The following is a 15,035-nucleotide window of genomic DNA, read 5'->3' on the forward strand; positions in this document are numbered from 1 at the left end:
CGGTGGGGATGATTTAAATTGATTCTGCAATTGTTTAACAATTGTGCTGAAAATTAAATCTTGTCAATTTAATAATATCTTAGCACAATACTTTTCAGTTAATTATTTTCACACATTTTAAATAATTTTGTCAATTTTGCCAATTATTTTCACTCGCTGAAGATTTGAAGGTATGAGACGAAATGAACTCACTGTATTTTCTTTGAAGGAACTTTGAAGAACTCACAAAAATTTGAGGAGTTTGAATCCCCTTTGAAGGAAACGGTGAACAACAGAAAACGTTGAAGATACGATTGTCGTGGTTTGTGTATGAACGGCAGAAAACGTTAAATTCCCTTTGAACGAATGGCAGAAAACAGTAGAAATCCCCTTTGAATTTGTTTCGAATGGAAGGAACGAACGAACGCAGAATATGAAGGGAAGCGAACAGATGAACGTTGATTCTTCAAACTCGAAATGAAGGAAAGTGAAGGAAACAGACGAAAGCGAACTCGAAGTGAAGTGACGAAGGCAAACGGACTAAGCTAACGAACAAAGATTTGAAGATGCGAATAGACGAAGAGACGAAACGAAGGAGATGTGACGAAGGCTCGAACGGACGAAGATTTGATAGGTTTTTTTTTTTCTATTTTGGGGAAAGTATAATATTCTATTGTGGGTGTAAAAGAATATTTAATTATAGAGTATTTAGGGGCTAGTAAAATTGTATTTATGAATCACATTTGTCATTTAGATAAGGGCATTTAAGGCATTGCTCACCCAATTTTTATTTGAAAATTTTATGTTTTGCTTTTTTGTCAATTTAAAAATAAATTTGTTATTCAAAAATAAACCTCTAATTTTTTCATTATTCTTGTCAGTTCTACAACATTTTGGTATTTAAGTAAAATGGAAATTAAATCCTAGTAAGAAATTACGAGGATATAAACTTAATTTTTTGAAAACCCAACAATGATCAAATTAAGCTTCTTTAATTTTACCAATTTGGGTGAAAATTAACTTTAAACTTTCATTGAATCTTATTTTTGGTTTTTAGGATTTAAGCTTCTTTCATTTCATGATCAACTTCTCAATTATATTTTAAGTATTTTCATAGATACACATAAAGTATACATATGTTTCAAATATGATAAATAACAACACACCAAACAACTCTTCGAACCTTATGCCACAACAATTTACTTGCTGCACTCACAAATCCAATTATGTGATCTAGTGAAAGCAATCTCTCACAAAATTGCGTGTATCCCAAATAGTTTGGCAAGAAAGAAAAAACATTCAAAAAAATCAATGATCTCTAAACTCAACCTCCCATTCAAGCATGATTACGCAACCACAAAATATCATATTCAACACCGACAAATAAATTGTTAAGTTTTTGCTAAGTTTGATATATCATACCATTAATATATTTCTAATTATGCATCACTATAAATTCTTTTTCTTCCTATCTATTTTGATGAATAACATAGACTTTTTACAAAAAATTGGAAATTGTACATTATTTCATGCAAAATTCAAACACAAATTTCAAAGTAATTTTTTAAAGAGAGAGAAAAAAAACAAAACAAAAAGTTGTTTTCCAAGTAACTTTTTAAACACTCTTTTAAAATTATTTGAGTAAGGACTTTGTTTATAGATCAAATAGAGAAGGGCAACTCTATGAGAGTGATAGCTTGCCAACTTTCATAAAAGATATAAATCATATACTTTGAAGTCTTATATATATATATATAATAATAATTAATGTTATTATTATTTTGAGGTAAAAGTCTTATATTATAAATATATTTTTCTTTTTTCTTTATTATTATTTTTTAAAACTTTATGTCATTAAATTCTATGGTTCTGAGTTGATGAACAATGATTGATACCGATGGTTTGATAGTTAAGAATTAGTTAAATGAGCTTAGCAGTCAATATCTACCTAAGTTCTATTGTTAATTCGTTACTATTATTATTGAAAATGGCTTTTTTTAGTTTCCTAAGCTTTTTCAGTCTTTGTAATTGAAATTAAAATATTATTCATCAAACCCACGTTTAAAATATTGCTACTATATGTTAATTTGACTCTCATTAAATAATCTATTAAATATTTTTTATGTAGACCTTGTACAATTCTTAGTACCTTAAGATTGATAGCAATAAATTTTTTATACTACTATAGTATTAGAAATTTTGTCGTACATAGAATGTTAGGTGAAAATTTTACATAAACAAAAAAGTTAGAAAAATATAAACTTTAGTTTGCATATTTTGAAAAAGTTAGAATCTAGTCTTTGTGAAATTAAAGAGTTCTTACGGTTTGATAAAATCTCATAAATATGTAATATGTAATCAACATGAATCCTTATCGTAGTGACTTTTTTGTGATACATTGATTATGATAGATTCCAAATAGTAAAAGTGTATTAGGAAGGAACAAGAGGGGGAAGAAAAATAGTTGGTAGCTCTCTTAGTTTGTTGTGGGCCATTAGGAATATTGTTCGGTTAGTTTTTGTCTTACTTCACTATTTTCTCCTTTAGTTTTACCTCTCTCTCTCTATATAGATATATATATGTATATGTATGTATGTATATATATATATATATGTATATGTATATGTATGTATATATATATATGTGTATATGTATGTATGTATGTATGTATGTATGTATGTATATATATATATATATATATATATATATATGTATATTTCCCTGGTGTTAGAATAGATCATCTTTTTGGCTATTTGGTTTGCAAGTATTTTTAATATATAAAGAAATGATGAGATATTGGGAAGTTCTCGAATCTTCCATGTTGGTAAATAAAATTGAGACTAAGACCCTATTAGATTATCAAGATATAGGGAAATTCTAAACCTGATTTATCTTATCTTGTTACACATTATATTATTTATTTATTTAGAAAATATAATATAAGGAAAATATCAAGTAATCACTTATATTAAATCATAATATGATATAGAAAGAAACTTAGGAAGAGACTTTATGCATGCCTTCTCCCACTAATTAAGTTGTTATTACTTTAACATTGAAAACCAACTCATCGAAAATGCTCCTAACCTAAACATCAATTGCCTCTTCATAATTATATACTTAATTTTCAATTAAGACCTTTCGCATCATATTCTTTTGTGTTATCTACGCACAATTCTTTTCAAATAAAACACATGATTAATATCAAAATTTCAATAATACAAATAGATACATATTAAAAAATAATCGATGTCGACAATAGGTGATTATTAAATTTATAAAATTTATTTAGATTAATAATTTTATAATTTGTGGTTTTATATTTATATTTGACTAAATAATTGACATCCTATGATGTTTTACGAGCATTTATAAAGAATGTTGGAAATGTCTAAAAATATTTAATATTTATATTGAACTCTTCGATTTACTTGTATATGTATGGACATATTAACGAATATTTTCATCCTTCCATAAATTTGGATAGACACTAGTAAATTTTGATAAATTGATATTATCTATAATAAAGACGTGAAATAAATATTTGATTAACAAACAACTCTGTCTTCTTTCACTATGACTACGGTAATATACAAAAGAAAATAGTACAAACAAAGAATTACATTCTTTTTCACTAAATTATAACAATTACAAGTTCACGATACTATATATATATATATATATATATATATATATATATATATATATATATATATATATATATATATATATATATATATATATATATATATAATGTATGCTATAAAATAGAAAAACAAAGTTCTTTGATCATAAAACTATTCCTAACTATTTTCATTTTGCATTTCAAGCAATTGGCATACATTTCTCATAGTTGGTCTTGACTGAGGATCTTTGTGGGAGCAAGACATGGCTAAATCCATTACCAAAGTCAAGTCACTGACTATTTTCTCGTCTTTAGGAAGATCAAGACGAGAATCTAAGATGTCGTTGAGTTCAATCTTGTAATCAGATATCGTATGCAACGATAAAATTAAGTCTCCAGGATGCTTTCCCATCAAAACTTCAAATGCCACAACACCAAAACTATAAACGTCACATTTCTCCGTTGCTACCATTGTATATGCAAGCTCTGTCATGCAAAAGTAAAAAAGTTTAGGAAATGGATATAAACACATAATCTAAAAGTTCAAATTCAAAAACATATAGAAAGGGATAAAGAATTTTGAATCTTCACCTGGGGCAACATAGCCATGAGTGCCTGCAACTGCGGTCCAACGCATGTTTGGCTTCAAGAACCTTGCGGTACCAAAGTCTGCAAGATGAGCTTCAAACTCGGAGTCCAACAGGACATTGTTGGCGGTTACGTCCCGATGTACAATCATGGGCTTACGATCATGATGAAGATAAGATAGTGCTTGTGCAATGCCTTTTACGACATTGACGCGCTTCGACCACTCGAATGCCTTCGCTTCCTTTTCGAATCTCAACACTTGAGCTAAACTTCCTCTTTCAATATAATCATAAACTAGAAATGTATGAATTCCTCTTGAACAGAATCCATACAGCCTGACAATGTTCCTATGCCTTACTTCAGTCAATGCAGCAACTTCATTCTCAAAACTCTTCTGATTCTTCGACCCAATTTCATCATCCCATGAATGAAGCTTCTTCACTGCAAAAACCTCACCTCCAGGCATTTCCACTCTATAAACTTTCCCTGATCCTCCTTCCCCGATGCAAAATTCGTCGTCAAACTCATTCGTCGCTTCAATTATATCGGAATACACAATTCTACCATTGAAGTACCAAATGTTCGAAAACACTTTCTCCCTCACTATTGTTGTATTCCCTTCTGGATCTTGGCTCGTTTTCTTTCTGAACATACAAAAAACAACTCCAAATATAACAACAGATACTAAAAATGCTCCCACTAAAGCTGGTACAAGAACCTTCACAAGCTTGTTCTTGCTACTTTCTTTATCATCTTGTGTATTCACAACACTAGTGCACTGTGGGAGACCATTCATATTTCCACATAATCCTGTGTTGTTACTAAAAGCCTCGAATTTTGCTGTTTTAAAGATGCCTTCATTAGGAAGAGGACCTTCAAGATTGTTATTAGAAAGATTTATAGAAACCAAGCTCAACATTTTGCCTAAAGAATTTGGTATGGATCCAGAGAGATTGTTATGAGACAAGTTCAAATTCTCTAAACTTTGAAGATTCCCCAAAAGGGAAGGAATTTCTCCACTTAATGAATTGTGGCTTAGATCTAATAAATCTTGCAGTGTTACAAGACTTCCTATTCGAAATGGGATTGAACCATTCAATTGGTTCATACTCAAACTTAAATATTGCAGCTTCACATTGTTACCTATTTGTGAAGGAATTGATCCACTCAACATATTCATGGAGAGGTCAAGTTCTGCTAAATCCTCAATGCTTCCAAGCTCAACCGGGATCGACCCAGATAGTCGATTGTTCCGTAGCCTGAGTACCGATAGTTTCGACAAATTCCCGATACTTTTCGGTATCGATCCAGAGAGATTATTCGAAGAGAGTTCGAGCTCTACCAAATTCTCCAACTGAGTTAACTCATTTGGGATTTCACCACTTACTTTGTTTCCTGTTATTCTCAAAAGGGTCAAGTTTTTGCATTCTCCCCATTGAGGAGAAAGACTTCCTCCAAACTGATTGTTGCTTAAATCAATGTAATTAAGGTCGGGATACACTCCGAAATCTTGGTCCAACGATCCGGTAATGTTGTTGCTTTGAATCAAAACACGGTATAAACTCGAACAATTCTTGAAACTTATGGGGATTGGACCGGAAAAACTATTGAATGCAGCAGAAAAGTTAACAAGTTTTCCTCCTTTACAAATATTAGGAGGTAAAGTACCAACGAAATTGTTTTCAGCAAGATGAAGAACAACTAAAGACGACATATTCCCTAAATTTTGTGGCACTTCCCCTGATAACTCGTTAATGAACAAACGCAAATCAGTCAAGTTCTTCAAATTTGCAATACTTTGAGGAATCTCTCCAGAAAAATGATTGTCATTAAGACGAAGAACGTTTAAATTACTCAAATTCCCTACAGATTGAGGAATTGGACCAGAAAATTGGCTTCTATCGAAAGCAATCAAATTCAAAGACTTGACGTTCCCAATTTCTTCAGGTACTCTGCCTTCAAGCAGAGTATCTTGAAGCAAGAGATTCCTCAAACTCTTCAACCCAGTTCTTGAATTTCCAGACCCATCAGGAAAAAGACGAGGATCTAAAGACCCATGAATGAAATTACGAGAAACATCAAGTTCAAAAACCTCAGTGAGATTTGCAAGAGAAAGAGGCAGAGTACTATTAAGACTGTTGGTGGAAAGATCAAGAAACTGAAGCTTTGAAAGAACACCAATGGAAGGTGGAATTACACCACTGAGATTGTTGATTTTGAGATCAAGACGAAGGAGATTTGGGAAGGAAGAGAAGTTTAAATGATCGAGAGTACCTATTAAGCCAGTGTTGTCGAGTTTGATTTCAATGACACTACTCTGATTGTTGCAGAAGATGCCTCGCCATTGACATGGATTTGAAACAGAGGATGTTGAGTTTGAAGGGTCGACGACCCATGAATCCAGAAGGGATTGCTTTGGGAGACTTTGCTTCCATTTTAAAAGAGCTTCGACTTCGGTGGCTATGGCGTTAATGGGTTCGATGGAGAAGAGAAGAAGGAAGGTGAGGAAAACAGGGGAAGTGAATGAAACAGAATAATGGCGCCGTTGGATTTGGGTGTGAGTTGCCATGGCTGAGAATTTTTGGATTGGGAAATGGGAAAGATGAGAAGAAGATATAGAAGGATGAAGTATTGATTTTGGTCAAAGATTTTGCTTTCAAATTTGCAGTGTGAATGAAAAGGAAAGAAAAAAGTGTTTAGATTTGGAAGGAATGGAAATGAAGGACCGAACTTGTTAGAACTTATTTTAAGTCCGTCAGTTGAATACATTGATGACAGTTGATACATTTGAAGATAACTAATTGGAACTAAACTTAGCAAATTATTATAAATAATAAAACTACCAAAATATTTACAAAATAGTAAAATTTCAAATTGATTTATATTAAATCTATATTGTTAATTAATGTTACTACTACATCTCAATTTTTACTATAATTTCTAAATATTTTTGTTTATTTTGTTTTATTTAGAAAATTATTAATTAAAAAAAAACCATTTCTTTTCAAAAATTTCAAAAATATTCACAAAGTTTCAGAAAAGGTTAAAATATATTCTTATAGTTAGTTCGGGATGAAAACCTAAGTTTTCATTGTAAAAATAATTCTAAATTAAAAATATTTCTATATCATTAGTATGGTGATAAATTTATTTGAAACTTTTCAATAATTTAATCAAAACTTTAATGTTTTCTATCCAAAACTAACTATAAGGATCTTTTTAACACTTTTAAAAGAGATTATTTTTGAAAATTTTGAAAGTTTAAGGATATTTTTTATAAAAAATGCAAGGTTGGGACTACTTTTTATAATTTAGCCTTTAATCTTTCACATTTGAAATAAATAAATAAAACCATGTCTAGTATACTTTGAACCAATAGGGGCTTAATTTAATAGAAATTCATTGATAGATCAATCGTAATGGAGATCAATTGCAAACGTAATCAAATTGCTTTTGATTTACTATTATCATTATCGTTTGACCCAAATAATAATAGTCACAGTATTGATAATATCAACGATGATAGTAAATGTGTCATATTCATAATTCTTGTATTGTAACACAATAATCATACCGAAACGATAATAATCAATATCGACAATTGAGTTTCACATAATTTTCAAATGCAATTTGATTGATTATCTTTCACTCATCAATTAGTTTTCGGTTTATTTATTACATATTTAGAAGTGCATCATACCTACAAATATGAAACAAAAGTAAACAAACAACAAACAAATGTAATGATGAAATGAGATGATCTACTTCAAATTTTAGATTATCGTCATTGCATTTCACTTGAAATAAACGTGGCCTAAGTTCCTCGCATCACTCTTCATGCATGTTGAGGTGTAAGACACAAATATTAATAGATACATTCTATACCAAATATCAAATAACCAAAGTAGGGAGATAATTAGGTGATTTAGTGTTCATATAACTTACTTTCTAAATAATACTATATTACATGTAAGGTGAGGATGGTGAGAATCTAAGCAACAACCCCTCCAAGAAATTTAAGTTGTTGTAACTCTTCTCTATTAGTTAAAACCTCTAATTAATTCAAGTTAAACAATAATTATTTATTTATTTATTTTAATCACGTTATCTAATAAATAAGTAAAAATTTGATAATGACACCATGTATAAAGCCAAAGTTACTGTTATTGTTAGTTAGATATAATAAATAATCTATGGTTAATTCCACAACTTGAACATTTTAAATATAATCCTAAAAAGAAAAATGGCAATGAGAGTGTCACATGGAAGGTAGAATGGGAAGAACAGCTATTTGTAGAAAAATAAATTCCAAGTTGAGAATAAATAATATATATTGACCTTCTTTGAATGTGTGACTGAAGTGATAAATACAAAGAAATAAAATATAAATTATAAGCTTAATTAACTTCAACAAATGACATTATTAGTAACGACATTTATATATTCAAATAATATAATTAACTACTTTTTTTCTTTTTATGTTATATGGTTTAGTATATTTTAATTTGGTAATCATAGAACTCAAAATGGCCCGACGGATAGGGCCAAAGGATTTTCCATTATTAGTACAAAAGTTGACTTTGACGAAATGGTTGGAAGAGAATATAATTCTATTTTTTAATCGTTATAATAATATTTCCTTTTTCTTTTCTTTTTATGGTCCAAAGTTTTTCAGAAAAATAAATTTAAATTTAAGGAAAATCTTTCTAAAGTTAAAAGTGGTCAACATTGATTTGTATTAAATAATCAACTAACGCTGGAAAAAAAAAAAAAAAAATTCATTCTTATACCACGTTCAAAGAAAGGTAGTTGATTAACCTAAACGTTTTGAAACAAAGTCACTTTCACCTTGTAGGGTGTTTTTTTAGATAATAATTAAGTGCATGGCAATATTTTTAAAGAATTGTGAATATAGCAATATCGATGATAGACTTTTATTAGTGATAAACTTTATCACATTGATAAATTTTTTACCAACAATATAGTTTATTTTTTATAGGCTTCGAAACATGATCTAAACTTTGTTATATTAGCTGCAAAATTGTTCACATTGTATTGTATTTGCTAATGTGTTTTGAATTTAATTGTTATATTTGTAACTATTCTCTAGAATGAATGAATATTAAATTTTAATTCATTTTTAATTTATCAAATACAATTCTAAACTTATTTTGAATATCAACTTAAATTTTTAGATTAACCTGAGTTGATAACTCAACTCTAAATCGTGGGATCTTTTTAAACCTCTATTAACGAGGGTATATGTGTTTTTTTTTTCTTTTTTGAGTAATATATATATATATATATATATATATATATATATATATAATGGTTGAAAATAGAATAGTTTGACTAAAAAGAAGTGTTGAACGTTTGCAAGTGGGGGTGATAGTTGACTTTCCTAAAGGGACAAATTTGATGAATGAAAATTTACATGGGGCAATCATGTGAAATGAATTCCCAAAGTCCCTAATCACATTATAGTGTTCTTATTTGTTTGTTTGTTTGTTTTGAGGGAAACAGAAAAGTTCTTGTCATACAACTCAAATTCATTTACACTTTTTATCTCCTTTATTGATTATTGGTTAAATGATTTTTAAAATGACTCTAATTTTAAATAAATGTATTTTTGTGTTTTTGATTCGTCGATTTAGAAATCTTGATCTAGAATGGTCTTATAATCTTTACAAGATATATGAAATTATTATGATAGACATCATTTTAATTAAAAGAGTATAGTGAGATTTAAAAAAAACCGTCACATCATTTACCAAATTAATGGCAAAAAATACTAATAATTGAATTTAGAACTAATTAAAGGTTGATATGTGTCCTAAATTGAAATCGAAGACAAATTGATCATGTATATTATTTATTTGAACTAAAGTTTAATTGAAGTTAAAAATAAGCTTAATTTACCTCAATGTAAAATAATATGACTAAAATCCATATAGTTGAGCTCATGGTCTGATCCATGGACCAACAAGACTCTAACTTGAAGAACATCACGTCCTCGAACATTCAACCAAGAAAGAAAATAATGAGATCAAATACTAGAGAACGAACCACACATCGCATCAGAATCAATATCAACATAAATTAAACTTTATGAAGCATGTTAAATTATGCAAAAACCTCGTACGAACAATAACTCATATTGTAAAATATTTAACTTAAGGATAATGAACTTTTTTAAAATTTAGCATTTTAAGAGAGAATGTTAAGAATGAACAAGTGCGTGCATACTAACTTGTTAGATCGCTCTTTTGAAAATTTATGGAGGATGAACTTCTTTTTCAAATTCAGAAATTATTTAGACGCAATCTAACAAATTAATCAATATAATATATCCAAAAACATGTACATTTAATATTATAAAAATGTAGGTATTTTGAACACAAAATCTCTTATTATATTGATATATCCACTTCCTCCACCATCACCTTCAACAACTACCACCAATAAATTAATATCAACATTTCTATTATATAAATATATAAACGCAAAAAAGTTGTCAAACACGTACATGTTTTTATTTTAAAGCAACTTTTATCAAGGGTGTTTAACTTAAATAAAAATGATATTATCAAACGCATGTATTATTTCTTTTCTAATCTAATGTATATATAGTTTGTCGATTGATAATGTATTCTTCTACGTATTAGGTACATATATTTTACAAACTTCATGAATACGCTAAATAAGTAGATAAACTAATAATCATACTCATGATTTTTTTTAAAAAATTGTACTTCACATTATAATTTTTAAGAAATAATTAAGGTGGCATGTAACTGGGATTAACATATTTAACCTATATTTGGGGATATGTTTTCGCATATTTTAAGGAATAAGTTTGGTGAATATATATCTAAGATACGTAGATCGACAAGGTACATTAATTCAAAATACATCACAAAAGTCTTCAAACAATATTAATTTATACACAACCCAAACCCTCTTAAAGATCAAGTCTACCCTTGCGGCTATTAATTAATTAAGAAGGTGGTCCAAGTAGTATCTCCAAGTAAGTCTTTATCCATCCACTTGTATATAGTTAGAAATACATTTGTTATCTCTCTAGCTCTAACTTAATTCTACTGTATTCTTTTGTTTTTAATGTTTATTCAATGATTTTATATACTTCAACCACACAAAAGTACCCCTTAATTAGGTTGGAAATAAGATTAGTTCGAATCAGTTTGGAGGCATCCAGTGTCAATCGGGAGAATGAAGTGTGAAAAGAGGGTTACTCCCTTGGCACTTATTGCAATACATTTTTTTCGATACCTCAATTTCTTGTACATTATGATGTTTGATAACAAACATGTTTTGTGAATCTAACACGTATGCTTGCAACCTTTTTTAGAGGCTGAAATTCTTGCAAAGTAGCGGTGGTGCTAGTTCAAAATTTTCTTTTAAATTCGTAGCGGCCACTAGAGCATTGTTGATATCCCTTTTTTCTGATTCTTTCTTCCCAAAACTCTCCCCCATCAATATTTTGTACAATTGAGGTTGATTTTACGATATTTTCATTGCATTCTTGATCTCGATGATCATCATTCTTGATTTAAGTAATTTCTAGCTTGGATCTTGGGGAGTTTCTTCTCTCCCATGTAATTTGTGAGAGTTTTTACTTCATCTCAAACTGATTCATACTTGAACTTTGAATCGGTTTCTTTTTGCTAAGATTTTATATTAAGAATTATTATATCTTATCGATATTGTTTGACAAACTAATTGATTTGTCTTGGTTTTGAGGTATACAATTCACTCTTAGTACGTATTTGTTGAATAGGTGAATTGATTTTGTTGCAATTAGTGAGGTTGGGAGGTTGTGAGCTTCTTGGGCATTCCATTAAAGAAAGTACAAAGGAGAAAATGATATTGAGCATCTAATTACACGCTTTCTTTTAGTTTTAATCAACTTAATTAGTATTACCATTTTCTCAAAGATGTTATCTGAGATGAATTGCATGTTTCTCATCTTCTCATTAAAGAATAATTAATAAACTTGGACTTTTAATTAATTAGCTTCTCTAATTAATTTAGGCTAGGTATGCAATATGAGTTGAGTCTATTAAGAGATTTAATTGATTAGTTTGCTTACTTAGAAGGAATTTCGATATGACTCAACGTTTATGAGAACACTTCGTAATACTTTTAGCATTGCGCTATTTTTGGTTTAATTTCATTGCATATTTAATTTACTATCTTACAAAATGACAAACAACCCCTCTTTTGTTACCTAATGCTAAGTCTTTAATTAAAAGGACAGAACGGTTCTCTAAGATTGACTCGTACTATCGCTACCACACTGGCTTAAGTATGAATGAATAAATTATTTGGTGGTTCATACAACAAGTCATTGCCTAGCTATTGACCAACAAATATTTTGTGATGCTCAAACGAAGTCTTGTATTAACTAGATAATAAAATTATTTTTAAAGATATGAGATTTTTTGTAGGCGGTTTCAAAAATAAAGTCATGAGAGTTCATATCAAAAGTGTGTACTATCATACTATTGTTGGATTTTGGTAAAATATTAGAAGTGTTCAATTCTACCGCATAAAAAATATCCATAAAAAAATGAGATCAACTCCAAGCATATAATAGAAGCTCATAATTTTGGTAATTTTACATTGCCTCAATTAAAAACACTCGAACTCAAAAAGCTTGTGTATCTTACTTTAGTTTAATTTCCTTTAGATATTCTCTAGCACGAGAGTGACAAGAATATAGTTTAAATGGTACAAAAAATTCTGAGTGCTATCGTAATTTTGTTCTACGAGATAATTTTGTTTGAGTTTTCCATGTTAATTTTTTTTAAGTTTATTGCTTTCTTTAGTGTTGTTTTTTTTTTTTTTTTTCTATATTCCTAATTCCTATAGCAGTCATATTGGAAAGCTTTTCCCCCCACACAAGAAAAGATGATTGATTGATTATATAGAAGAATATATATAACAAAATATATATAAGTAGTCATAAAAAGAAGTCGAGTATGCAAAAGCTTCTTTGTGTTGTGCATGATGGCTTTTAGATGTTGACCAAAAGTAGACAAAGACACAACACCTCTCCACTTAATCTACAGTCATAATGCAATAATAATTGAAGCTTTTGAATGTGTGTGATTTATTACTTCTTCTACTTTAATTTTTTACCCTTAAAATTCACTAACAAATTTTAAATCAAATTACGAAAATGCATGTAAATATAAAAAGTTTCAAATATACCCTATCAAATTTTAAATTAGTTTAAAGATACTCTCATTAATTGTTAATTTTAGATGGAAGAATTATCTCTAGACTTTTAAAAGTTTCAAAAATACTCTTCAACTTAAAAAAAAATGTAAAAAATATATTATTGTCGTTAGATAAACAAAAACCGCTAATATTGTCTTAACTTTCTATTTCTCATCTTTTTCTTTCCTCCATTCTTCTATACTATCTTACTCCTCTTCTTCTTAACTATTTGACAATAGTTTATCTAAAATGATTTCAAGATTTAATTGTGTGTTAATATAGTCAAATAGTTTTTTATTCAACTATATATATATAAGAGGAGATTATTTTGATTTGGAATTATGAAAAATTGAATGGGATTTTATGTTTTAACATAAAATTTGTGTTGTTGAGAAAATTAGTGTAAGCTAAAACTTAAGAGTATATATGTACTCTACCTAATTTTTTCTGTCTCACTTACCTCTCTAAGAAATCGAACAAATCTCTTCCCATAATTACACATTTTTCAAACAATAACAAACTTTTCTAATTTTTTTTTCTCATCATCTCCATTTTTAAAATTTGATATGCTAGAGATCATTTAGGAATGATGATAGAAGTTTCTGTTCGTCGAGAAATTATTGGATTTTGTGAGATAGGTTAGAAAATTAGGGCAATAATATCACATTGAGTTGATGATTTAGTTCTTTAATTTTAATAACTTTAATTTTGTAACTCAAATGCTTTTGTTATTTTTAATCTATTTGTATCTAATTGCAATGACTGTATATTCTTTTCAAAATTTTTATTTAATTGCAATATATTTAGTACGTGATCCACTCTAATAAAGTTCATTTGATTGATACCTTTAACAAAAAAAAAATAGATAAGGAGGAGATATATAGAGGGAGAGTTGAGAAAATTAGGGAGATATACATATGAAATTAAATTAGAATTAGTGTTTTTGAAAACGAAAAATATGTTTCAATGTTTTATTCTTAAAATTATAAATGAAGAATCTATTTTAATGTTTGATCAAGTATATATATTACAAGATATTTTTTTTTTCTTTTCAAAAAAATACTTTCTAATTATGATATTATAATTACCTACCTACGAAAATAAATTTAAAAAAAATCTGTCGAACAAAAAAAAGTATACAAGAATTCTTATTATAGAAAAAAAAAATTGAAACCATTTATAAAATATAACAAAACAATGTACTATATAGAATTAGAACGTTCGCTCTATTTTGTAAATATAGTTTAAATTTTTTTCGCCCCCAACATGATAAGTAGCCCAATAACCATTTTTATATTATCCCCAATGATTGTTCTTATCTATTAAATAAATATATTGTAATATATTAGAGTAATAGATGTCATTAATTCCATTTTTAAAGAAACTTAGAAGTTACCAACTTTTTGTTCATGAACAAGCTATTATGTTGTTTTAAAATTAAAATTTCATTAATAGCAACAAATAATACAAAAATACATAATTTTAAAATATTTAATATCTATCAAACTAGATAATTACATAATTGGGTTTTCTTTAGTCAAATTTGTAGTTAATAAAAAAAAACTTTGCTAAAATAAACTTGTATGATCCACCACTTATG

General features: G+C 28.5%; 1 protein-coding gene across 1 annotated transcript; it reads right to left on the bottom strand.

Annotated features, from left to right (window-relative positions):
- Positions 1–3,582: 3,582 nt before the first annotated feature.
- On the bottom strand, positions 3,583–6,888 carry LOC103483975 (MDIS1-interacting receptor like kinase 2-like). Its single transcript, XM_008440858.3, has 2 exons — positions 4,196–6,888; positions 3,583–4,090 (listed from the first exon to the last, which is right to left on the bottom strand). The coding sequence occupies exons 1-2, from the start codon at positions 6,759–6,761 to the stop codon at positions 3,783–3,785; spliced, it is 2,874 nt and encodes a 957-aa protein (XP_008439080.1). The 5' UTR covers positions 6,762–6,888; the 3' UTR covers positions 3,583–3,782.
- Positions 6,889–15,035: the final 8,147 nt, after the last annotated feature.

This window comes from Cucumis melo, chromosome 6 (assembly GCF_025177605.1).
Source record: "Cucumis melo cultivar AY chromosome 6, USDA_Cmelo_AY_1.0, whole genome shotgun sequence".
In the NCBI taxonomy this organism is placed as follows: domain Eukaryota; kingdom Viridiplantae; phylum Streptophyta; class Magnoliopsida; order Cucurbitales; family Cucurbitaceae; genus Cucumis; species Cucumis melo.